A 16450-nucleotide genomic window follows, 5' to 3' on the forward strand; every position below is an offset into this window, starting at 1 on the left:
TAAGAGCTCTTCCTCAGGCTTGAACTTTTTACCTTTCTTGATTTCCCCGACTTCATTATACTGTTACAAGGCAATATCAGACCCTAGCCATAACTTTCCTCTTATCTGCTGGTTGTGACATCTTTATTTTCTTCTTCTGCAGACGTTCACATTCCTTTGGTATCTCGTTAGCCTTGGCAGTGTCTTAAGAACAGGACCTACGCTTTTAATTATCTCTGAGACAGAAGTTAGTCTTGCTAGGGCCTTGTTTTGTTCACACTGTTTCAGTGGAAAAATTCCATGTCTCAACTGCTTTGCTTAGCCCCACATTCACTTCTTACTCGGTTCAATTCTTTTCCTGAATTTTACTGGTTAGGAATACAAATTCATCATCAGCCATTACAGTACCAAGGAACCAGTGCCAGGGGTTTGGCTGAACCCACTGCCAAGGGGGGGGATTTCCTGCGGGTTTTGGTGCCACCAGGCCTCAGCCAAGGCCACGCCAGGGCCCAAGCCTGAGCAGCACCGGTGCTTTGGGTCGCAGTGGTTCCGAAGCAGGGGAGAAAGAACCAGGCAGGAGGCAGGCGTGGGGTGGGCTGAAGAGCCCAGGGTTTATTTATTTCCAGTCCTACAAAACCCGGGGGCGGTGGCCGGAACACCGGGAAAAACTTGAGAAACCAACCCAAAAAAAGAACCAAAACTCTGTAGCGGTATAAAAAACCTCGGGGCCCACCGGGAACCCCGACCGGAACCGGGACTCCTTCCAGAACCCAAATCAACCGCAACTTCCCCCCAAAGAACCCTCCCGGAAGCGAACAAACAAACAGCTCAAACAGACCCGGAGGAGGACGGCGGCGGCGGCGGCGGCGGCGGAGCAGAGAGCGACGCAAGCGGCCCCGGAATCGTCCCCCTTCCCCCCTCCCCCAAAAAAAGCCCAAACTCCGGCAACAGGGCCGGCTCAGAGGCGGCGCTGGTAGCCCGAGTGGAGGCGGGGGGCGGGCAGGTAGTCCCCCCCGTACCCCCCTGAGTAGCGAGGGGGGTAGTCGGGGTCCGGGAGGCGGCGGTAATCCAGCGGGGACTTGGTGGGCGAGCGGCGGTAGGCGAGGGGCGAGTCGGTTACGCGGCGGAAATCGGAGAGGTCGGACAAGCGGCGCTCGGCGCCGTACCTGGGCGAGAGAAGAGACAAAGGGGGTGAAGGAGATTTGGGGGGGAGGGAGGGAGGGAGGGAGGGAGGAGCCGAGGGGGCGAGCTGGATCGGGACGGGTGGGTTCATCCCGGGAAGCCGACGGGAACCGTGGCGGAGAGGCCCCGGGCGGCAGGAAACGGGCACCGATCATCGGGCCGGTCTGGTGTGCTGGTAAATTGGTGTTAATGAATGTGGTGTAGCAGCAACTGGGTGTTAATTGGGCTGGTGTGTCAATCACTGGGTGTTAATTAGCCTGGTGTGCCTTTAACTGGGTTTTAAATGGCCTGGTGTGCAGGTAAATGGGTGTTAATTAGCCTGGAGTGTCATTAACTTGGTGTTAATTGGCCTGGTGTGCCACTAACCAGGTGCCTACCAGACTGGTGTGCTGGAATCTGGGTGTTGATTGGCCTGGTGTTGCAGTAATTGGGTGTTAATTGGCCTGGTGTGCCACTAACGAGGTGCTTACCAGCCTGGTGTGTTGGTAACTGGGAATTAATTGGCCTGGTGTGCTGGTAAATTGGTGTTAATTGGCCAGGTGTAGCAGTAATTGGGTGTTAATTAGCCTGGTGTGCTGGTAACTGGGTGTTAACTGGACTGGGGTGTTGATAACCAGTTGTTACCCAGCCTGGTGAGCTGGTAACCAGGTGAAACCCAGCCTGGTGTCCCAGTAACTGGCTGTCCCAGTATAACCAGGTGCTGTGTGTGCAGAACCAGCTGTTCCCAGGAGGCTGCTAACTGGCTGTGTACCAGTAACCAACCAGTAACCAGTAACCAACCTGCTGGCCCTAACCACACTGCTGTTCCCAGTAACCAGCTCGTTGACCCGGTAACCTAGTACCCAGGGGTTAACTACCCTAATCTGCTGGTAACCAGCTGTCAACTAGCCTGGTGTGCTGGTAACACCAATAACCACCTCTTCACCACCCTGCCACGCTCTGGTATTAATGTAACCTGGAGTGCTGGTAACGGGGTGTTCCCCACCCCACTGTACCAGTAACCACCTGTTCCCCACCCCACAGAACCAGTAACCACCTGTTCCACACCACACTGTACCAGTAACCAGCTGTTACCCACCCCACTTACCAGTATCCAGGTGTTCACCACCCCACTCACCAGTAACCGGGTGTTCCCCACCCCAGTGTATCACTAAACCAGGTGTCCCCCACCCCACAGAACCAGTAACCAGGTGTTCCCCACCCCACTTACTGGTGACCGGGTGTTACCCACCCCACTGTACCAGTAACTGGGTGTTACCCACCCCACTTACCGGTGTCCGGGTGTTCCCCACCCAACTGTACCAGAAACCGGGTGTTACCCACCCTACTGAACCAGTAACCAGGTGCTAACCACCCCACTTACTGGTGACCAGGTGTTACTCACCCCTCTTACCAGTGTCCAGGTGTTCACAACCCCACTGTACCAGTAACCGGGTGTAACCCACCCCACTGTACCAGTAACTGGGTGTTACCCACCCCACTGTACCAGTAACCAGGTGTTACCCACCCCACAGAACCAGTGCCCGGGTGTTCCCCACCCCACTTACCGGTGTCTGGGTGTTCCCCCACCCCCCACCACCCCCCTCCCCTCCGTACCTTTTGGCCAACGCCGCTGGTTTTTTGTAGGGGTCCTCGTAGGGGGCGGCGCTGCGGGGCGGCGAGAGGCGGGTGCGCTCGTAGGGCGGGGCCACGGGGGCTTGGGCCAAGCCCAAGTAGGATGCCGCTGATTGGCCCAGCTGGTTGGGACCCCCCTCGTAAGCTCGGTAGGCAGCGGCCAACGCCGCCGAGGAGGAGGAGGAGGAGGAGGAGGAAGGCTGAGGTGGCGGCGGTGGGTAGGAGGCGGGCACGGCGGCGGCGCCGGGTTGGGCGCGGTAAGCGCTGACCTGGGCTTTGTAGGCAGTGGCCACTTGGCTGCCATAGGAGGTAACCAACGAAGAAGCTTGAGCGCCATAGGTGGCGGAGAGGGCGACGGCGGCTGCCGATTGGCCGCCGTAGGAGCCGGGTAAGTTGGCGGCGGGCTGAGCGCCATAGGCGGCGGCGTGTCCGGCAGCGAGCTGTCCGGTGGCGAGTTGGGCGCCGTAGTTGGCGACCGGTTGGGCGCCGTAAGACGGGACCGAGGGAGCGGTTACCGGTTGGTAAGCGGGGTGGTGGCCGCCGGCGAGGGGTTGGGCGCCGTAGGTGGCGGCATGGGCCGCCACGGCCCCATAGGAAGTGGAGAGGGCGGCGCCGGGTTGGGCGGCGGCACCGTAGGCGCCGGCGTGGCCGTCGATGGCGGCGGCGCCATAGCCGGCGTGGGCCGTGTAAGAAGCCACGTGGGTGGCCACGGCGCCGTAAGAGGCGCTGGGCGGGGCGCCGTAAACCGTTTGGGTGCCGTAAGAGGCGGAATAACCGGAAGCCACGGCGGGCTGGGCGCCGTAGGAGGCGAGGGCAGCAGATTGGACGCCGTAAGCGGAGAGCTGGGAGGCGGCGGGCGGGGGGGCGCCGCCGTAGGAGGCGGTTTGGGCGCCGCCGTAGGAGGCGTTTTGGGCGCCGGGATAGGAGGCGTTTTGGGCGCCGTAGGCGGCGCCGCCGCCGAAGGAGTTTTGGGGTTGGACGATGGAGCTGTTGAGGGGTTGGGCGCGGTAGGCGCCGCCCAAAGAGGAGGAGGGTTGGGCGCGGTAGGCGGGGCCGGTGGTGGGTTGGGGGCGGTAGGAGGGGCCTAAGGAGGAGGAGGGTTGGGCGCGGTAGGCGGGGCCCAAGGAGGCGGAAGGTTGGGCGCGGTAGGAGACGGGCTGGGCCGCGACGGGCAGGGCGACGGCGGCGGCGGCGGCGTAGGGGGAGCGCCGGAGGGGGCTGCGGTCGCGGGGGAAGTAGGAAGGAGGAGGAGGGGAGGAGGGAGGGCGGGGTTGGGGGTCAAAGGGTTCGTACTTGGCGACACCGAAACGTTGATGGTAATCATAGAGGTTGGCGGAAGAGGAGGAAAAGGCGGCGGCGGCGTCGCCCGCGCGGCGTTGGTCGAAAGGTTCGAGCTTGGGGGTGAATTTCTCGCGATATTCCAGGCCCAGGCGTTTGGTTTTGTCGAGGGGGAGGCTCGGGGGGGGGTTTTGGTTGAGGCCAAGGCCCCCACCGCCGCCAGCTCCTCCTCCTCCTCCTCCTCCTTTTTTCTGGACGTTGGTGGAGAGCTCGACGTTGACCCGGCGGCCCTTGACCTCCTTGCCGTTGAGGTTCTCGATGGCCACCTTGGCGTCGGCCTCGTTCTCCATGTGAACGAAGGCGTAGTCTGACAAAGCAGCAGCAGACAGAAATTAGCTGGGGGGGTGGAGGAGGATCCGGGGGGGGCAGAGGGGGAAGGGGGGAAAATTTTGGTGGGGAAGAAGGAAGAAAAATTGGTCAGCTGGGAGGAAGCGTGGCGGCCGCTTGGGCGGTGACGAGCTGGAGGAGGAGGCAGAGGTTGGTTTGGAACCTTCCCCCCACACAACCCCCCCCTGTGCCACTGGGTTTGTGGGGAATAAGGGGAGGGGGGAACTGGGAGGAAACTGGGTGGGGAAGGAAAGGGAAAAGGGGGGGGAAAAGGAAATGAAAAAGGGGTAGAAAGGAAAGAATAAAAGGGGGGGAAGGAAAGAGAGGAGAGGAAAAAGGGGGGAAGGAAAAAGGGGGAAAGGAAAAACAGGTAGAAAGGAAAGGGAAAAGAGGGGGAAGGAAAGGAAAAGGGAGAGAAAGGAAAGAATAAAAGGGGGGGAAGGAAAGAGGAGAGGAAAAAAGGGGGGAAGGGAAAGAAAAAAGGGGGGGAAGGGAAGGAAAAAACATGGGGAAGGACAGAGAAAAAAGGGGGGTGAAGGAAAGAAAAAAGGGGGGGAAGGAAAGGAAAAAGAGGGGGGAAGGATAGGAAAAAGGGGGGAAGGAAAGGGAAAAGGGGGAAGGAAAGGGAAAAGGGGGAAGGAAAGGGAAAAGAGGGAGAAAGGAAAGAATAAAAGAGGGGGAAGGAAAGAGGAGAGGAAAAAGGGGGGGAAGGAAAGAAAAAAGGGGGGAAGGATAAGAAAAAGGGGGGAAGGAAAGGAAAAGGGGGAGAAAGGAAAGAAAAAAGGGGTAAAAAGGAAAAGGGAGCAGGGAAAGAAAAAAGGGGGGAAGGAAAGGAAAAAGGGGGGGAAGGAAAGGAAAAAGGAAGGAAAGAAAAAAGAGGGGGGAAGAAAGGAAAAATGGGGGAGGAAGGAAAGGAAAATGAGGGGGGAAGGAAAGGAAAAAGGGAAGGAAAGAGAGGAGAGGAAAAAGGGGGGGAAGGAAAAAAAAGGGGGGAAGGAAAAAGGGGTAGAAATGAAAGGAAAAAGGGGTGGAAAGAAAAAAGGGGGGGAAGGAAAGGAAAAAGGTGGGGAAGAAAGGAAAAAGAGGGGGAAAAGGAAAGAGAGGAGAAGAAAAAGGGGGGGGAAGGAAAGCAAAAAGGGGTGGAAAAGAAAGAAAGGAGAAGAAAAAAGGGGGGGGAAGAAAGAGAGGAGAGATAAAAAGGGGGTGAAAGGAAAAAAGAAGAAAAAGGGGGATGAGGAGAAAGGGAAGGACAAGGAGACAAAGGGGGGGTCACTCACTCAGAAGACCCCCCGTGGCCCCCAGCCCAGCCAGGAGCCAGGTGAGCAGAAGGAGCTGGAGCACCTGGCGAGGGGGGAGCAGGACCCCCCCTCCAACACTTTGGGGGTTCAGATTCCAGGGGGTTGTGTGTGTCCCCCCCCGGTGGCACGACGGGTCCAGGAGGCCTGCAGAGAGCAGGTGACAGCCCCCCCTGGCTTGTCCCCCACCCCAACTTGCCACGTCCCCCCTCCCACAGACACACAGCCCCCTCCAGCAGTCCAAAATGTCCCTCCAGGGACCCCCTCAGGACCCTCCTCCAATTTTAGGGCCCCCCCCTTCTCTTCCAGGGATCCCCTTCCTGGTCAGGGATTCCTCCTTCACGTTTAAGGACCCCCCTCCTCTTCTTTTAGGAGTTCTCTTTCTCTTTTAGGACCCCTCCTCCTCTTTTAGGATTCCTCTTTCTCTTTTAGGATCCCTCCTCCTCCTCTTTTAGGACTCCATCTCTTTCTGGGCCCCCCCCCAAATCAACTTCCCCCGATTGGATACCAAAAACTTTTATGGTGTGGGGGTCCTGGTTCTGAGGGTCTGAGGGTCCCAGTCTCGTGCACACGAGGGAGGGGTTCTCAGTTTGGGGGTTCCTGGTTCTATGAGCCCAGGATCGTGGGGTGGGGAGGTCCCAGTTCCTTATACGGGGAGGGGGGTCCCAGTTTTGTGTGACCAGAACCAGAGGTGTCCCGGTTCCAAGTACAAGGTAGAGGGGGGAGGATCCCAGTTCCATGTACAGGGGGAGGTCGCGGTTCAGTGAACAGGGGAGGTCCTGGTTCCGTGTACAAGGGGAGGGGATCTCGGTTCTGTGAACAGGGGAGGTCCCGGTTCCGTGTACATGGGAGGTGATCTGGGTTCAGTATACAGGGAGAGGGGATCCCGGTTCCATGTACATGGGAGGTGCTGGTTCCGTGTAGAGGGGGAGGGGATCCCGGTTCTGTGAACAGGGCAGGTCCCGGTTCCATATACAGGGGAGGGGATCCCAGTTCTGTGTACACGGGAGGTCCCGGTTCCATGGACACAGAAGGTCCCGGTTCCATGTACAGGGGGAGGGGATCCCGGTTCCGTGTACATGGGAGGTGATCTGGGTTCAGTATACAGGGAGAGGGGATCCCGGTTCCATGTACACGGGAGGTGCCAGTTCCGTGTAGAGGGGGAGGGGATCTCAGTCCCGTGTACAGGGGGATCCCGTTTCTGTCTACACGGGAGGTCCTGGTTCCGTGTACAGGGGGATCCCGGTTCCGTGTACAGGGGAGGGGATCCCGGTTCTGTGAACAGGGCAGGTCCCGGTTCCGTGTACAGGGGAGGGGATCCCGGTTCTGTGAACAGGGCAGGTCCTGGTTCCGTGGACACAGAAGGTCCCGGTTCCGTGTACATGGGAGGTGATCTGGGTTCAGTATTCAGGGAGAGGGGATCCCGGTTCCATGTACACGGGAGGTCCCGGTTCCGTGTATGAGGGAGGGGATCCCAGTTCCATGTACACGGGAGGTCCCGGTTCCATGGACACAGAATTTCCCGGTTCCGTGTAGAGGGAGAGGGGATCCCGGTTCCATGTACACGGGAGGTCCCAGTTCCGTGTACAGGGGGGATCCCGGTTCTGTGTACAGGGGGAGGTCCCGGTTCAGGGTACAAGGGGAGGGGATCCCGGTTCCGTGTACACGGGAGGTCCCGGTTCCATTTACAGGGGGAGGTCCCAGTTCCGTGTACAGGGGAGGTCCCGGTTCCGCGTACACAGGAGGGGATCCCAGTTACAGGGGGGGCCCCGGTTCCGTGTACGGGGGAGGGGATCCCAGTTCTGTGTACAGGGGAAGTCCCGGTTCCGTGTACAGGAAGAGGAGATCCCGGTTCCGTGTACGGGGGAGGGGATCCTGGCTCCGTGGACACGGAAAGTCCCGGTTCCGTGTATAGGGGGAGGGGATCCCGGTTCCGTGTAGAGGGGAGGTCCCGGTCCCGGGCACAGGGGGAGGTCCCGGTCCCGGGTACGAAGCCGCCGCCGGGGCGGGACGGAGCAGCCGTTGGGCGGCAGTTGGGGGGTGTGCGAGGAAAAGCCGCAACCAGACGGGTCCCCCCGAAACCAGAACCGAACCCGAAGCAACTCCCGGCGGAGGACGGAGAAGAAAGCGGCGAAAAGAAGGAGGGAAGAAGGGGGGGGGTTGAGGGAGGGGGAAAACACCGGGAAGGCGGCGGCGGCGACAGCAGCGGCGGGTCCGGTACCTTTGACCACGTCGCATTCGACGACGGTTCCGTATTGTTGGAAAAGGGAGCGGAGTTCCCCGCTGGTACAGGCGGCCGAAACGTTCCCGACGAAAATCTTGCAGGTATTTGTGGGACGAGGCCGGGAAGGTTCCACTACGATCCGGCGGCCGTGAAGTTGGTGCCCGTTGAGCTGAGCGATGGCTCTGGCGGCCGCCGCTTCGTCCCTCAGGTGAACGAAGGCGAATTGTTTCATCAGAGCGATCCCTAACACCGGGCCGGCTACCCCGGCGAAAAGTTCGCTCAGTTCTTCCGCCGTCGCTTCTTCGGGGACGTTTCCCACGAAGAGTTTGATGCCGGGCCGCATGGCGGCGGGAGAGGAACGGAGAAACCGGCAGGGAACGGAGCGGAGGAACCGGCAGAGGGAGGGAGGAGGGGAGGGGGGGTTCGAGGGGGTGTGGAGAGCGGCGAACGGAGCGGCCGCCTCACAAAATGGCGGCGTCACCTCAGCCGCGGGCAGGAGAGACTCCCGCGCACGCGCCACGCCCCCCGCCCCTCCGCGTTTGAGCCGCGCCGATTGGCTGAGCTCCCTCGGGGCCACGCCCACCCGCCCGCTCCTCGCCCTTCTCATTGGCTCCGCCGCCTCGGCGCCGAGCCCCCTCGGCCCTTCGACACGCCTACCGCCCTCCGGACCACGCCCATCTCCCGCCTTCTGAGCGCTCCCATTGGCCGCGCCGCCACCCTGCGCCACGCCCCCGCCTCGAGCCCCTCCCCTCCAGGGGCCTCTCGGCCAATGGGGACGCTCCCGGTGCTCGGCCACGCCCCCTGCCGGGCTCTCGGCCCCGCCCCCCGGCACCATGGCGGTGTCGGAGGCCGCGGGCGGCACCTCCTGGGTCGCGGCGGGGCCGGGCCGGGCCGGGCCGGGACCTGCGGGGGGCGGAGGGACCGGAACGGGGTCCGGAGGGGCGGTACCGAACCTCCCTGCCGGACCGGGGCCTTGCTGGGCCGCGGTGCTCGCCTGCCTCAGCCTGGCCTGTTCCTACGTGGGAAGCCTCTACGTCTGGGGAAGCCCCCTGCCCAGGTACCGGGGGCGGCGGGGGGGATGCGGGGAGGGGGGCTCGGGGGGGCCTAAGGGGGGGCTGGGGGAACATGGGGGGGTCTTGAGGGCTTCCGGGGGGGCTGGGGGGGGTCTGGAGAGGTTTAAGGGGGGCTGGGGGGGGTCTAGAGGGCGTCTGGGGGGGGCTGGGGGGAATTTGTGGGGCTGGGGAGGGTCTGAGGGGGGCTTGGGGGGGCTGGGGGGGGCTGGGGGGGTCTGGAGGGTGTCTGGGGGGAGCCTAAGGGGGGGCTGGGGGGTCTAGAGGGCGTCTGGGGGGGTCTGGAGGGCGTCTGGAGGGCATTTTGGGGGAGTCTAGGGGGGTCTGGAGGGTGTCTTGGGGGGTCTAGAGGGTGTCTGGGAGGTCGGGGGGGGTCTGAGAGGGGCTGGGGGGGGCTGGAGGGCGTCTGGGGGAGGTCTGGGGAGGTTTGAGGGGGGCTGGAGGGTGTCTGAAGGTGTTTAGGGGGGTCTGGGGGGAGTCTGGGGGGTCTGGAGAGGTTTGAGAGGGGCTGGGGGGGGTCTGGAGGGCATTTTGGGGGGGTCTAAGGGCGTCTGGGGGGGCTGGAGGGCGTCTGGGGGGATCTGGAGGGCATCTGGGGGCTGTCTGAGGGGGGCTGGGGGGAATATGTGGGGCTGGGGGGGGTCTAGAGGGGGTCTGGAGGGTGTCTGGGGGGGTCTAAGGGGGAGTTGGGGGGGCCTGGGGGAGTCTAGATGGTATCTGGGGGGGGTCTGATGAGGTCTGGAGGGTGTCTGAGGGGGGTTTAGGGGGTCTGGAGGTGTCTGAGGGGGGCTGGGGGGAATATATGGGGCTGGGGGGTTCTAGAGGGCATCTGGGGGGGTCTGGAGGGCATTTTGGGGGGGCCTGTAGGGGTCTGAGGAGGTCTGGGTGGGGGCTGGAGTGCATCTGGGAGGGGCTGGGGGTGTCTGGAGGGGCCTAGGAGGGTCTCGAGGGGGTCTGGGGGGTCTGGAGGGCATGTTGGGGGGGTCTGGATGGGGTTTGGGGGCATCTGGGGGGGGTCTAGGGCGGTCTGGAGGGTGTCTGGGAGGGCCTGGAGGGGGTCCGGGGGGGGCTGGAGGGCTTCTGGGAGGGTCTAGAGGGGGTCTGGGAGGGTCTGGGGGCTTGGAGGGCATTTTGGGGGAGTCTGAGGGGTTCTGGGGATGTCTGGGAGGGCCCGGGGGGGGCTGGAGTGCATCTGGGAGGGGCTGGGGGTGTCTGAGGGCATCTGGGGGGGTCTGAAGGGGTTTGGGGGGGGTCTAGAGAGTGTCTGGGAAGGTCTGAGATGGTCTGGGGGGGCTGGGAAGCTTGGGGGGGGGCTGGAGGGCATTTTGGGGGGGTCTGGGAGGGTCTGGAGGGTGTCTGAGATGTTCTGGGAGGGTCTGGAGGACACTTGGAGGGGTCTGAAGAGCATTTTGGGGGGGCTCGGGGGCCCCTGGGTGTCTATTGGGGGGGCTGGGGGGGGGTCCAAAGGGCATTGGGAGGGGTTGGGGGGGGGCACTTTGTGGGGGGGGGGGGTCTCTTGGCTCCCTGGGGTGCTCTGGGGGGGGGCTCTGAGCTCTCAGGGGGTCCCCACAACCCATGGGGGGGGGAGATGAGGAGCTGGGGGGGGGGGGATGAGGAGCTGGGGGGGGGGATGAGGAGCTGGGGGGGGGATGAGGAGCTGGGGGGGGGATGAGGAGGTGGGGGGGGGGATGAGGAGCTGGGGGGGGGGATGAGGAGCTGGGGGGGGGGATGAGGAGCTGGGGGGGGTGAGGAGATGGGGGGGGAGATGAGGAGCTGGGGGGGGGGATGAGGAGCTGGGGGGGGGGATGAGGAGCTGGGGGGGGGATGAGGAGCTGGGGGGGGAGATGAGGAGCTGGGGGGGGGTGATGATGAATTGGGGGGGGTCCCTCTCCCAATAACCCCCCCAACCCCCCCCCAGGGACCACCCCTCGGTCATCAAGCGCCGCTTCACCTCTGTGCTGGTGGTTTCAGGGCTCTCCCCAGCCCTGGTTTGGCTCTGGAAGGAGCTGACAGGCACCAAGGTAAGAAATTGGGGGGGGGGACACTCCCCAAAATTTGAGGGGGGAGTCCGTCCCCCTCCCCAAAAAAAAAAAAAAAAACCCTCACCCCCTTTTTTTTTTCCAGCCAGACACCCCCTTGGCTGCGCTGCTGGGGCTGCGTTTGGAGGGGTTGGTTCCGGCCACTTTGCTGCCCCTGCTCCTCACCATGGTGACAATTTTTTTTTTTTTTGGGGGGGGGGGGTCTCAGAGGGGGGGGGCCGACCTCTTTTAGACCCCCCCTGACCTGACCCCTCCCCTTCCAGATCCTTTTCTTGGGGCCTCTGATCCAGTTGTCCATGGATTGTCCCTGGAGGTGGCTGGATGGCATCAGGGGGGCTTTGGGTAAATTACAGGGGGGGGGGACAGAAATTGGGGGGGTTGGGGGGGTCTCGTGGAGGAGGAGGGGGGGGAAGGGTCCTAATGGGGGAGAGGAAGTTTTGGGGTCTTAACTGGGGGGGTGGTTTAATGAGGGGGGGGTTAATTGCAGGGGCGGGGAAAAGGTCCTAAGGAAGGGAGGAAGAGCTTTGGGGCCTCAATTAGGGGGGGAATTAATTGGGGGGGGATTAATGAGGGGGAAATTAGCTTGGGGGGGGGAGGGAAGGGTCCTGAAAGGGAGGAGGAAGTTTTGGGGCCTTAGTTGGGGGGGGGCTTAATGAGGGGAGGGGTTAATTGCAGGGGAGCGGGGGAAGGGTCCTAAGGAGGGGAGGAAGAGCTTTGGGGTCTTAATTAGGGGGGGGGTTAATGAGGAGGAAATTAAAATTGGGGGGGGGAGAGCTTCTGGGTCTTAATTTGGGGAGGGTTAATTGAGGAGGAATTAATTGGGAGGGGTTTAATGAGGGAGGGGTTAATTGCAGGGGAGGGGGGGAAGGGTCCTAAGGAGGGGAGGAAGAGCCAGGGGTCTTAATTAGGGGGGGGTTAATTGGGGAGGGGGTTTAATGAGGGGGGAATTAACTTTGGGAGGGGGAAGAGCTTTGGGGTCTTAATTGGGGGGGGGTTAATGAGGGGAGGGGTTAATTGCAGGGGGGGGAGGGGGAAGGGTCCTAAGGAGGGGAGGAAGAGCTTTGGGGTCTCAATTAAGGGGGGGTTAATTGGGGAGGAGGTTTAATGAGGGGGAAATTAACTTTGGGGGGGGAAAGAGCTTTGGGGTCTTAATTGGGGGGGGGTTAATGAGGGGGAAATTAACTTTTTTTTGGGGGGGGGTGAAGAGTCCTAAAAGAAGGGAAAAGCTTTGGGGTCTTAATTTGGGGGGGGACTAATTGAGGGGGGGTTAATTGGGGGGGGGGGGGTGTTTAATGAGGGGGAAATTAATTTTTTTTTTGGGGGGGGGGGAAGGGGTCCTAAAATGAGGGGAGGAAGAGCTTTGGGATCTTAATTAGGGAGGGAGATTAATTAGGGGGGGGTTTAATTGAGGACAGGGTTTAATGAGGGGGAAAATAACTTTTTTTTTTTGGGGGGGGGGGGATAAGGGTCCTAAAATGAGGGGAGGAAGAGCTTTGGGGTTTTAATTAGGGGGGGACTAATTGGGGGGGGGCCCGAATTCCTGAATTTGGGGGGGGGGTCCCACCTCAGAGGGGAGATTTTTTGGGGGGGGGGCAGGTTGGGAGCCCTGGGGGTGTCTTTGGGGTTTCTTTGGGTGCCCAATTTTCCTCTGGGTGTCGTTTTTTTTTGGGGGGGTTTTACGGTTTTAGGAGGGGGTGGGGGGTCTCGGGGTGTTTTTTCCCCCCCCCTGATTTTTCTCCCCCAGACCCCCGGTGGTGGGTGCTGTGCCTGGGGGACGTGAGGTGGCTGAGGAACCAGGTGGTGGCTCCTCTGACCGAGGAGTTGGTGTTCAGGGCCTGCATGATCCCCATCCTCCTGCCCTGCACCGGCCCCGGCCCCGCAGTCCTCGCCTGCCCCCTCTTCTTTGGAGTGGGTAAGGAGTGGGGGGGAAAGGGGTTGAGAGGGTCCAGGGGGGATTTGGGGGGTGCTAAGGGGGGTTTGGGGGAGTTTGGAAGGGGGGTTGGGGTGCTAAGGGGGGGTTTGGGGTGATCTGGAGGGGACTGGGGGGGGATTTGGGGAGTCTGGAGGGGGGCTTGGGGTGCTAAGGGGGGATTTGGGGTGATCTGGAGGGGATTGGGGGGCTCTAGAGGGGAGTTGGGGGAGTTTGGAGGGGGGGGTGGGGCGCTAAGGGGGGATATGAGGGGGGGCTTGTGGTGCTAAGGGGGGGTTTGGGGTGATCTGGAGGGGATTTGGGGGTGCTAAGGGGGGTTTGGGGGAGTTTGGAGGGAGGTTTGGGGTGCTAAGGGGGGGTTTGGGGTGATCTGGAGGGGATTTGGGGGTGCTAAGGGGGGTTTGGGGGAGTTTGGAGGGGGGGTTGGGGTGCTAAGGGGGGATATGAGGGGGGTTTGGGGTGCTAAGGGGGGATTTGGGGTGATCTGGAGGGGAATAGAGGGGTCCTAGGGGGGGTTTGGGGTGATCTGGAGGGGATTTGGGGGGTCCTATGGGGGGGGGTTGGGGTGCTAAGGGGGGATTTCTGGTATATCTGGAGGGGATTGGGGGAGTCTGGAGGGAGGTTTGGGGTGCTAAGGGGGGATTTGGGGTGATCTGGAGGGGATTGGGGGGCTCCTAGGAGGGTTTGGGGTGATCTGGAGGGGATTTGGGGGTGCTAAGGGGGGTTTAGAGGAGTCTGGAGGGGGGCTTGGGGTGCTAAGGGGGGATATGAGGGGGGCTTGGGGTGCTAAGGGGGGGTTTGGGGTGATCTGGAGGGGAATAGGGGAGTCCTAGGGGGGTTTGGGGTGATCTGGAGGGGATTTGGGGGTGCTAAGGGGGGTTTAGAGGAGTTTGGCGGGGGCCTTGGGGTGCTAAGGGTGGATATGGGGTGATCTGGAGGGGATTGGGGGTGCTAAGAGGGGTTTGGGGGAGTTTGGAGGGGGGGTTGGGGTGCTAAGGGGGGATTTGGGGTGATCTGGAGGGGAATAGGGGAGTCCTGGGGGGGGTTGGGGTGCTAAGGGGGGATTTCTGGTATATCTGGAGGGGATTGGGGGAGTCTGGAGGGAGGTTTGGGGTGCTAAGGGGGGATTTGGGGTGATCTGGAGGGGATTGGGGGGGTCCTAGGGGGGTTTGGGGTGATCTGGAGGGGATTACGGGGTGCTAAGGGGGGTTTAGAGGAGTTTGGAGGGGGGTTTGGGGTGCTAAGGGGGGATTTGGGGGGGATCTGGGGTGATCTGGAGGGGATTTGGGGGGTCCTAGGGGGGGGGTTTGGGATGCTAAGGGGGGATTTCTGGTATATCTGGAGGGGATTGGGGGAGTCTGGAGGGAGGTTTGGGGTGCTAAGAGGGGATATGAGGGGGGCTTGGGGTGCTAAGGGGGGGTTTGGGGTGATCTGGAGGGGACTGGGGGGGGGATTTGGGGAGTCTGGAGGGGGGCTTGGGGTGCTAAGGGGGGATATGGGGTGATCTGGAGGGGATTTGGGGGTGCTAAGGGGGGTTTGGGGGAGTTTGGAGGGGGGTTTGGGGTGCTAAGAGGGGATATGAGGGGGGTTTGGGGTGCTAAGGGGGGGTTTGGGGTGATCTGGAGGGGACTGGGGGGTCCTAGAGGGGGTTTGGGGTGCTAAGGGGGGATGTGAGGGGGGTTTGGGGTGATCCGGGTGGGCCTAGGGGGGGATTTGGGAAGTTTGGAGAGGGGGTTGGGGTGCTAAGGGGGGTTATGGGGTGGATTTGGGGTGCTCTGGGGGGAGTTGGGGTGCTAAGGGGGGTTATGGGGTGGATTTGGGGTGCTCTGGGGGGAGTTGGGGTGCTCTGGGGGGTTATGGGGTGGATTTGGGGTGCTCTGGGGGGAGTTGGGGTGCTAAGGGGGGTTATGGGGTGGATTTGGGGTGCTAAGGAGGGATTTCTGGAGGTCTCAGATTTGGGGGGAGTCGGAGAAGGATTTGGGGTTTTAAAGGGGGATTTGAGGGGGATTCAGAGTGCTGGGGGGGATTTGGGGTGTCTTTTTTTTGGGGGGAGGGGGTGTATTTGGGGTTCTCTGACTTCCCCCCCCACACTTTTGGGGTGTCCCTCCCCAGCCCATTTCCATCACGTCATCGAGCAGCTCCGGTTCCGCCAGGGCTCCCTGGGAAGCATCTTCATGGCAGCAGGTAATGGGGTGTGGGGGAACTTTTTGGGGTGTGGGGGGGTCATTTGGGGTGTGAGGGGGTCATTGGGGATCCCAAAGGTGAAATTTGGGGGTCCCCAAACCCTCCAAACCCCTCTTACCCTTTTAACCTCCCCCGCCACCTCCCCCGGGGAGAAATTTGGGGGTGTCTTGGGGGGTTTGGGGTGATCTGGAGGGGGGTTTGGGGTGATCTGAGGGGTTTGGGGTGATCTGGAGGGGGGTTTGGGGTGATCTGAGGGGTTTGGGACGGGGGGTGGGGGGGGGATTTGGGGTGCTAAGGGGAGATTTGGGGTGATCTGGAGGGAATTGAGGGGTTCCAGGGGGAGTTGGGGAGTTTGGAGGGGGATTTGGGTGTCAAGGGGGGGTTTGGGGTGATCTGGAGGGGAGTTGGGGTGCCAGGGGGGGTCGGGGTGCTAAGGGGGGATCTGAGGGGGATTTGGGGTGATCTGAGGGGGATTTGGGGTGATCTGAAGGGGGTTGGGGTGCTAAGGGGGGGGGTTGGGGTGCTAAGGAGGAATTGGGGGGGGATTTGGGGTGCTAAAGGGGGGTTTGGGGTGATCTGGAGGGGGATTTGGGGTGCTAAGGGTGGATATGAGGGGGGTTTTGGGGTGATCTGAGGGGTTTGGGGTGATCTGGAGGGGGATTTGGGGTGCTGCTAAGGGGGGGTTGGGGTGCTAAGGGGGATTTGGGGGAGATTTGGGGTGCCAAGGGGGATTTGGGTGATCTGAGGGGGGTTGGGGTGCCAAGGGGGGATTTGGGGTGCTAAGGAGGGGTTTGGGGTGATCTGAGGGGGGGGTTGGGAGCTAAGGGGGACTTGGGGGGTTTGGGGGCCAAGGGGGGATTTGGGGTTCTAAGGGGGATTTTTTGGGGTGCTAAGGGGGGATATGAAGGATTTGGGGTGCTAAGGGGGACTTGGGGGGGGGTTGGGGTGCTAAGGGGGACTCAGGGGGGTTTGGGCTGCTATGGGGGAAATGAGGGGGATTTGGGGTGCCCAGGGGGATTTGGGGTGCCCCGGGGACCTTTTCACCCCCCACCTCCCCAGGGGTTGAAATTTGGGTTGCCCGGGGGGGGTTTTGTTGATTTTTTTCGATTGATGGGGGGGTGGGGGGGGTTTAACCAATCCCGGCTGGAATTACTGAATTTCCTGAGGGGATGAAAGCCCCTAATGAATTAACGAACCCCCTAATTAACTACCTGACCCCTCATTAATTAATGACCCCTCATTAATCCCCAGCCTTCCAGTTCTCCTAA

General features: G+C 61.5%; 2 protein-coding genes and 1 long non-coding RNA gene across 4 annotated transcripts; 2 read left to right on the forward strand and 1 right to left on the reverse strand.

Annotated features, from left to right (window-relative positions):
* Positions 1 to 566: 566 nt before the first annotated feature.
* On the reverse strand, positions 567 to 8425 carry RBM14 (RNA binding motif protein 14). Of its 2 annotated transcripts, XM_071732585.1 has the most exons (3): positions 7957 to 8423; positions 2758 to 4420; positions 567 to 1145 (listed from the first exon to the last, which is right to left on the reverse strand). In XM_071732585.1, exons 1-3 carry the CDS (start codon positions 8300 to 8302, stop codon positions 938 to 940), a joined length of 2217 nt encoding a protein of 738 aa, XP_071588686.1. In that variant the 5' UTR covers positions 8303 to 8423; the 3' UTR covers positions 567 to 937. The 2 variants fall into 2 exon arrangements, with proteins under 2 accessions (XP_071588686.1, XP_071588687.1); XM_071732586.1 differs by lacking the exon at positions 2758 to 4420 and having other exon boundaries at positions 7957 to 8425.
* LOC139790719 (uncharacterized) lies at positions 6771 to 7703 on the forward strand. The gene is made up of 3 exons (XR_011723590.1): positions 6771 to 6821; positions 7101 to 7190; positions 7677 to 7703. It is a non-coding gene; the product is annotated as an uncharacterized lncRNA (long non-coding RNA).
* A 339-nt stretch (positions 8426 to 8764) lies between the features above and the next one.
* On the forward strand, positions 8765 to 16447 carry RCE1 (Ras converting CAAX endopeptidase 1; the record flags this gene model as incomplete). Its single annotated transcript, XM_071732584.1, has 7 exons — positions 8765 to 9016; positions 10948 to 11050; positions 11154 to 11237; positions 11332 to 11410; positions 12813 to 12980; positions 15111 to 15182; positions 16434 to 16447. Coding segments are annotated over exons 1-7 (744 nt in total), but the record flags the coding sequence as incomplete, so codon positions are not given.
* Between the last annotated feature and the right edge of the window lie 3 nt (positions 16448 to 16450).

This window comes from Heliangelus exortis, unplaced genomic scaffold (assembly GCF_036169615.1).
Source record: "Heliangelus exortis unplaced genomic scaffold, bHelExo1.hap1 Scaffold_132, whole genome shotgun sequence".
Taxonomy (NCBI): domain Eukaryota; kingdom Metazoa; phylum Chordata; class Aves; order Apodiformes; family Trochilidae; genus Heliangelus; species Heliangelus exortis.

What these genes read in the sequence shown, in the direction of transcription:
- RBM14 (XM_071732585.1), bottom strand. Translation starts at nt 8,302, where the DNA reads ATGCGGCCCGGCATCAAACTCTTCGTGGGAAACGTCCCCGAAGAAGCG. An exon ending in CGAATGCGACGTGGTCAAAG is followed by an intron (nt 4,421 to 7,956) that starts GTACCGGACCCG and finishes CTGCTTTGTCAG; the next exon opens with ACTACGCCTTCGTTCACATG. An exon ending in CCAGCGGCGTTGGCCAAAAG is followed by an intron (nt 1,146 to 2,757) that starts GTACGGAGGGGA and finishes TCTCTCGCCCAG; the next exon opens with GTACGGCGCCGAGCGCCGCT.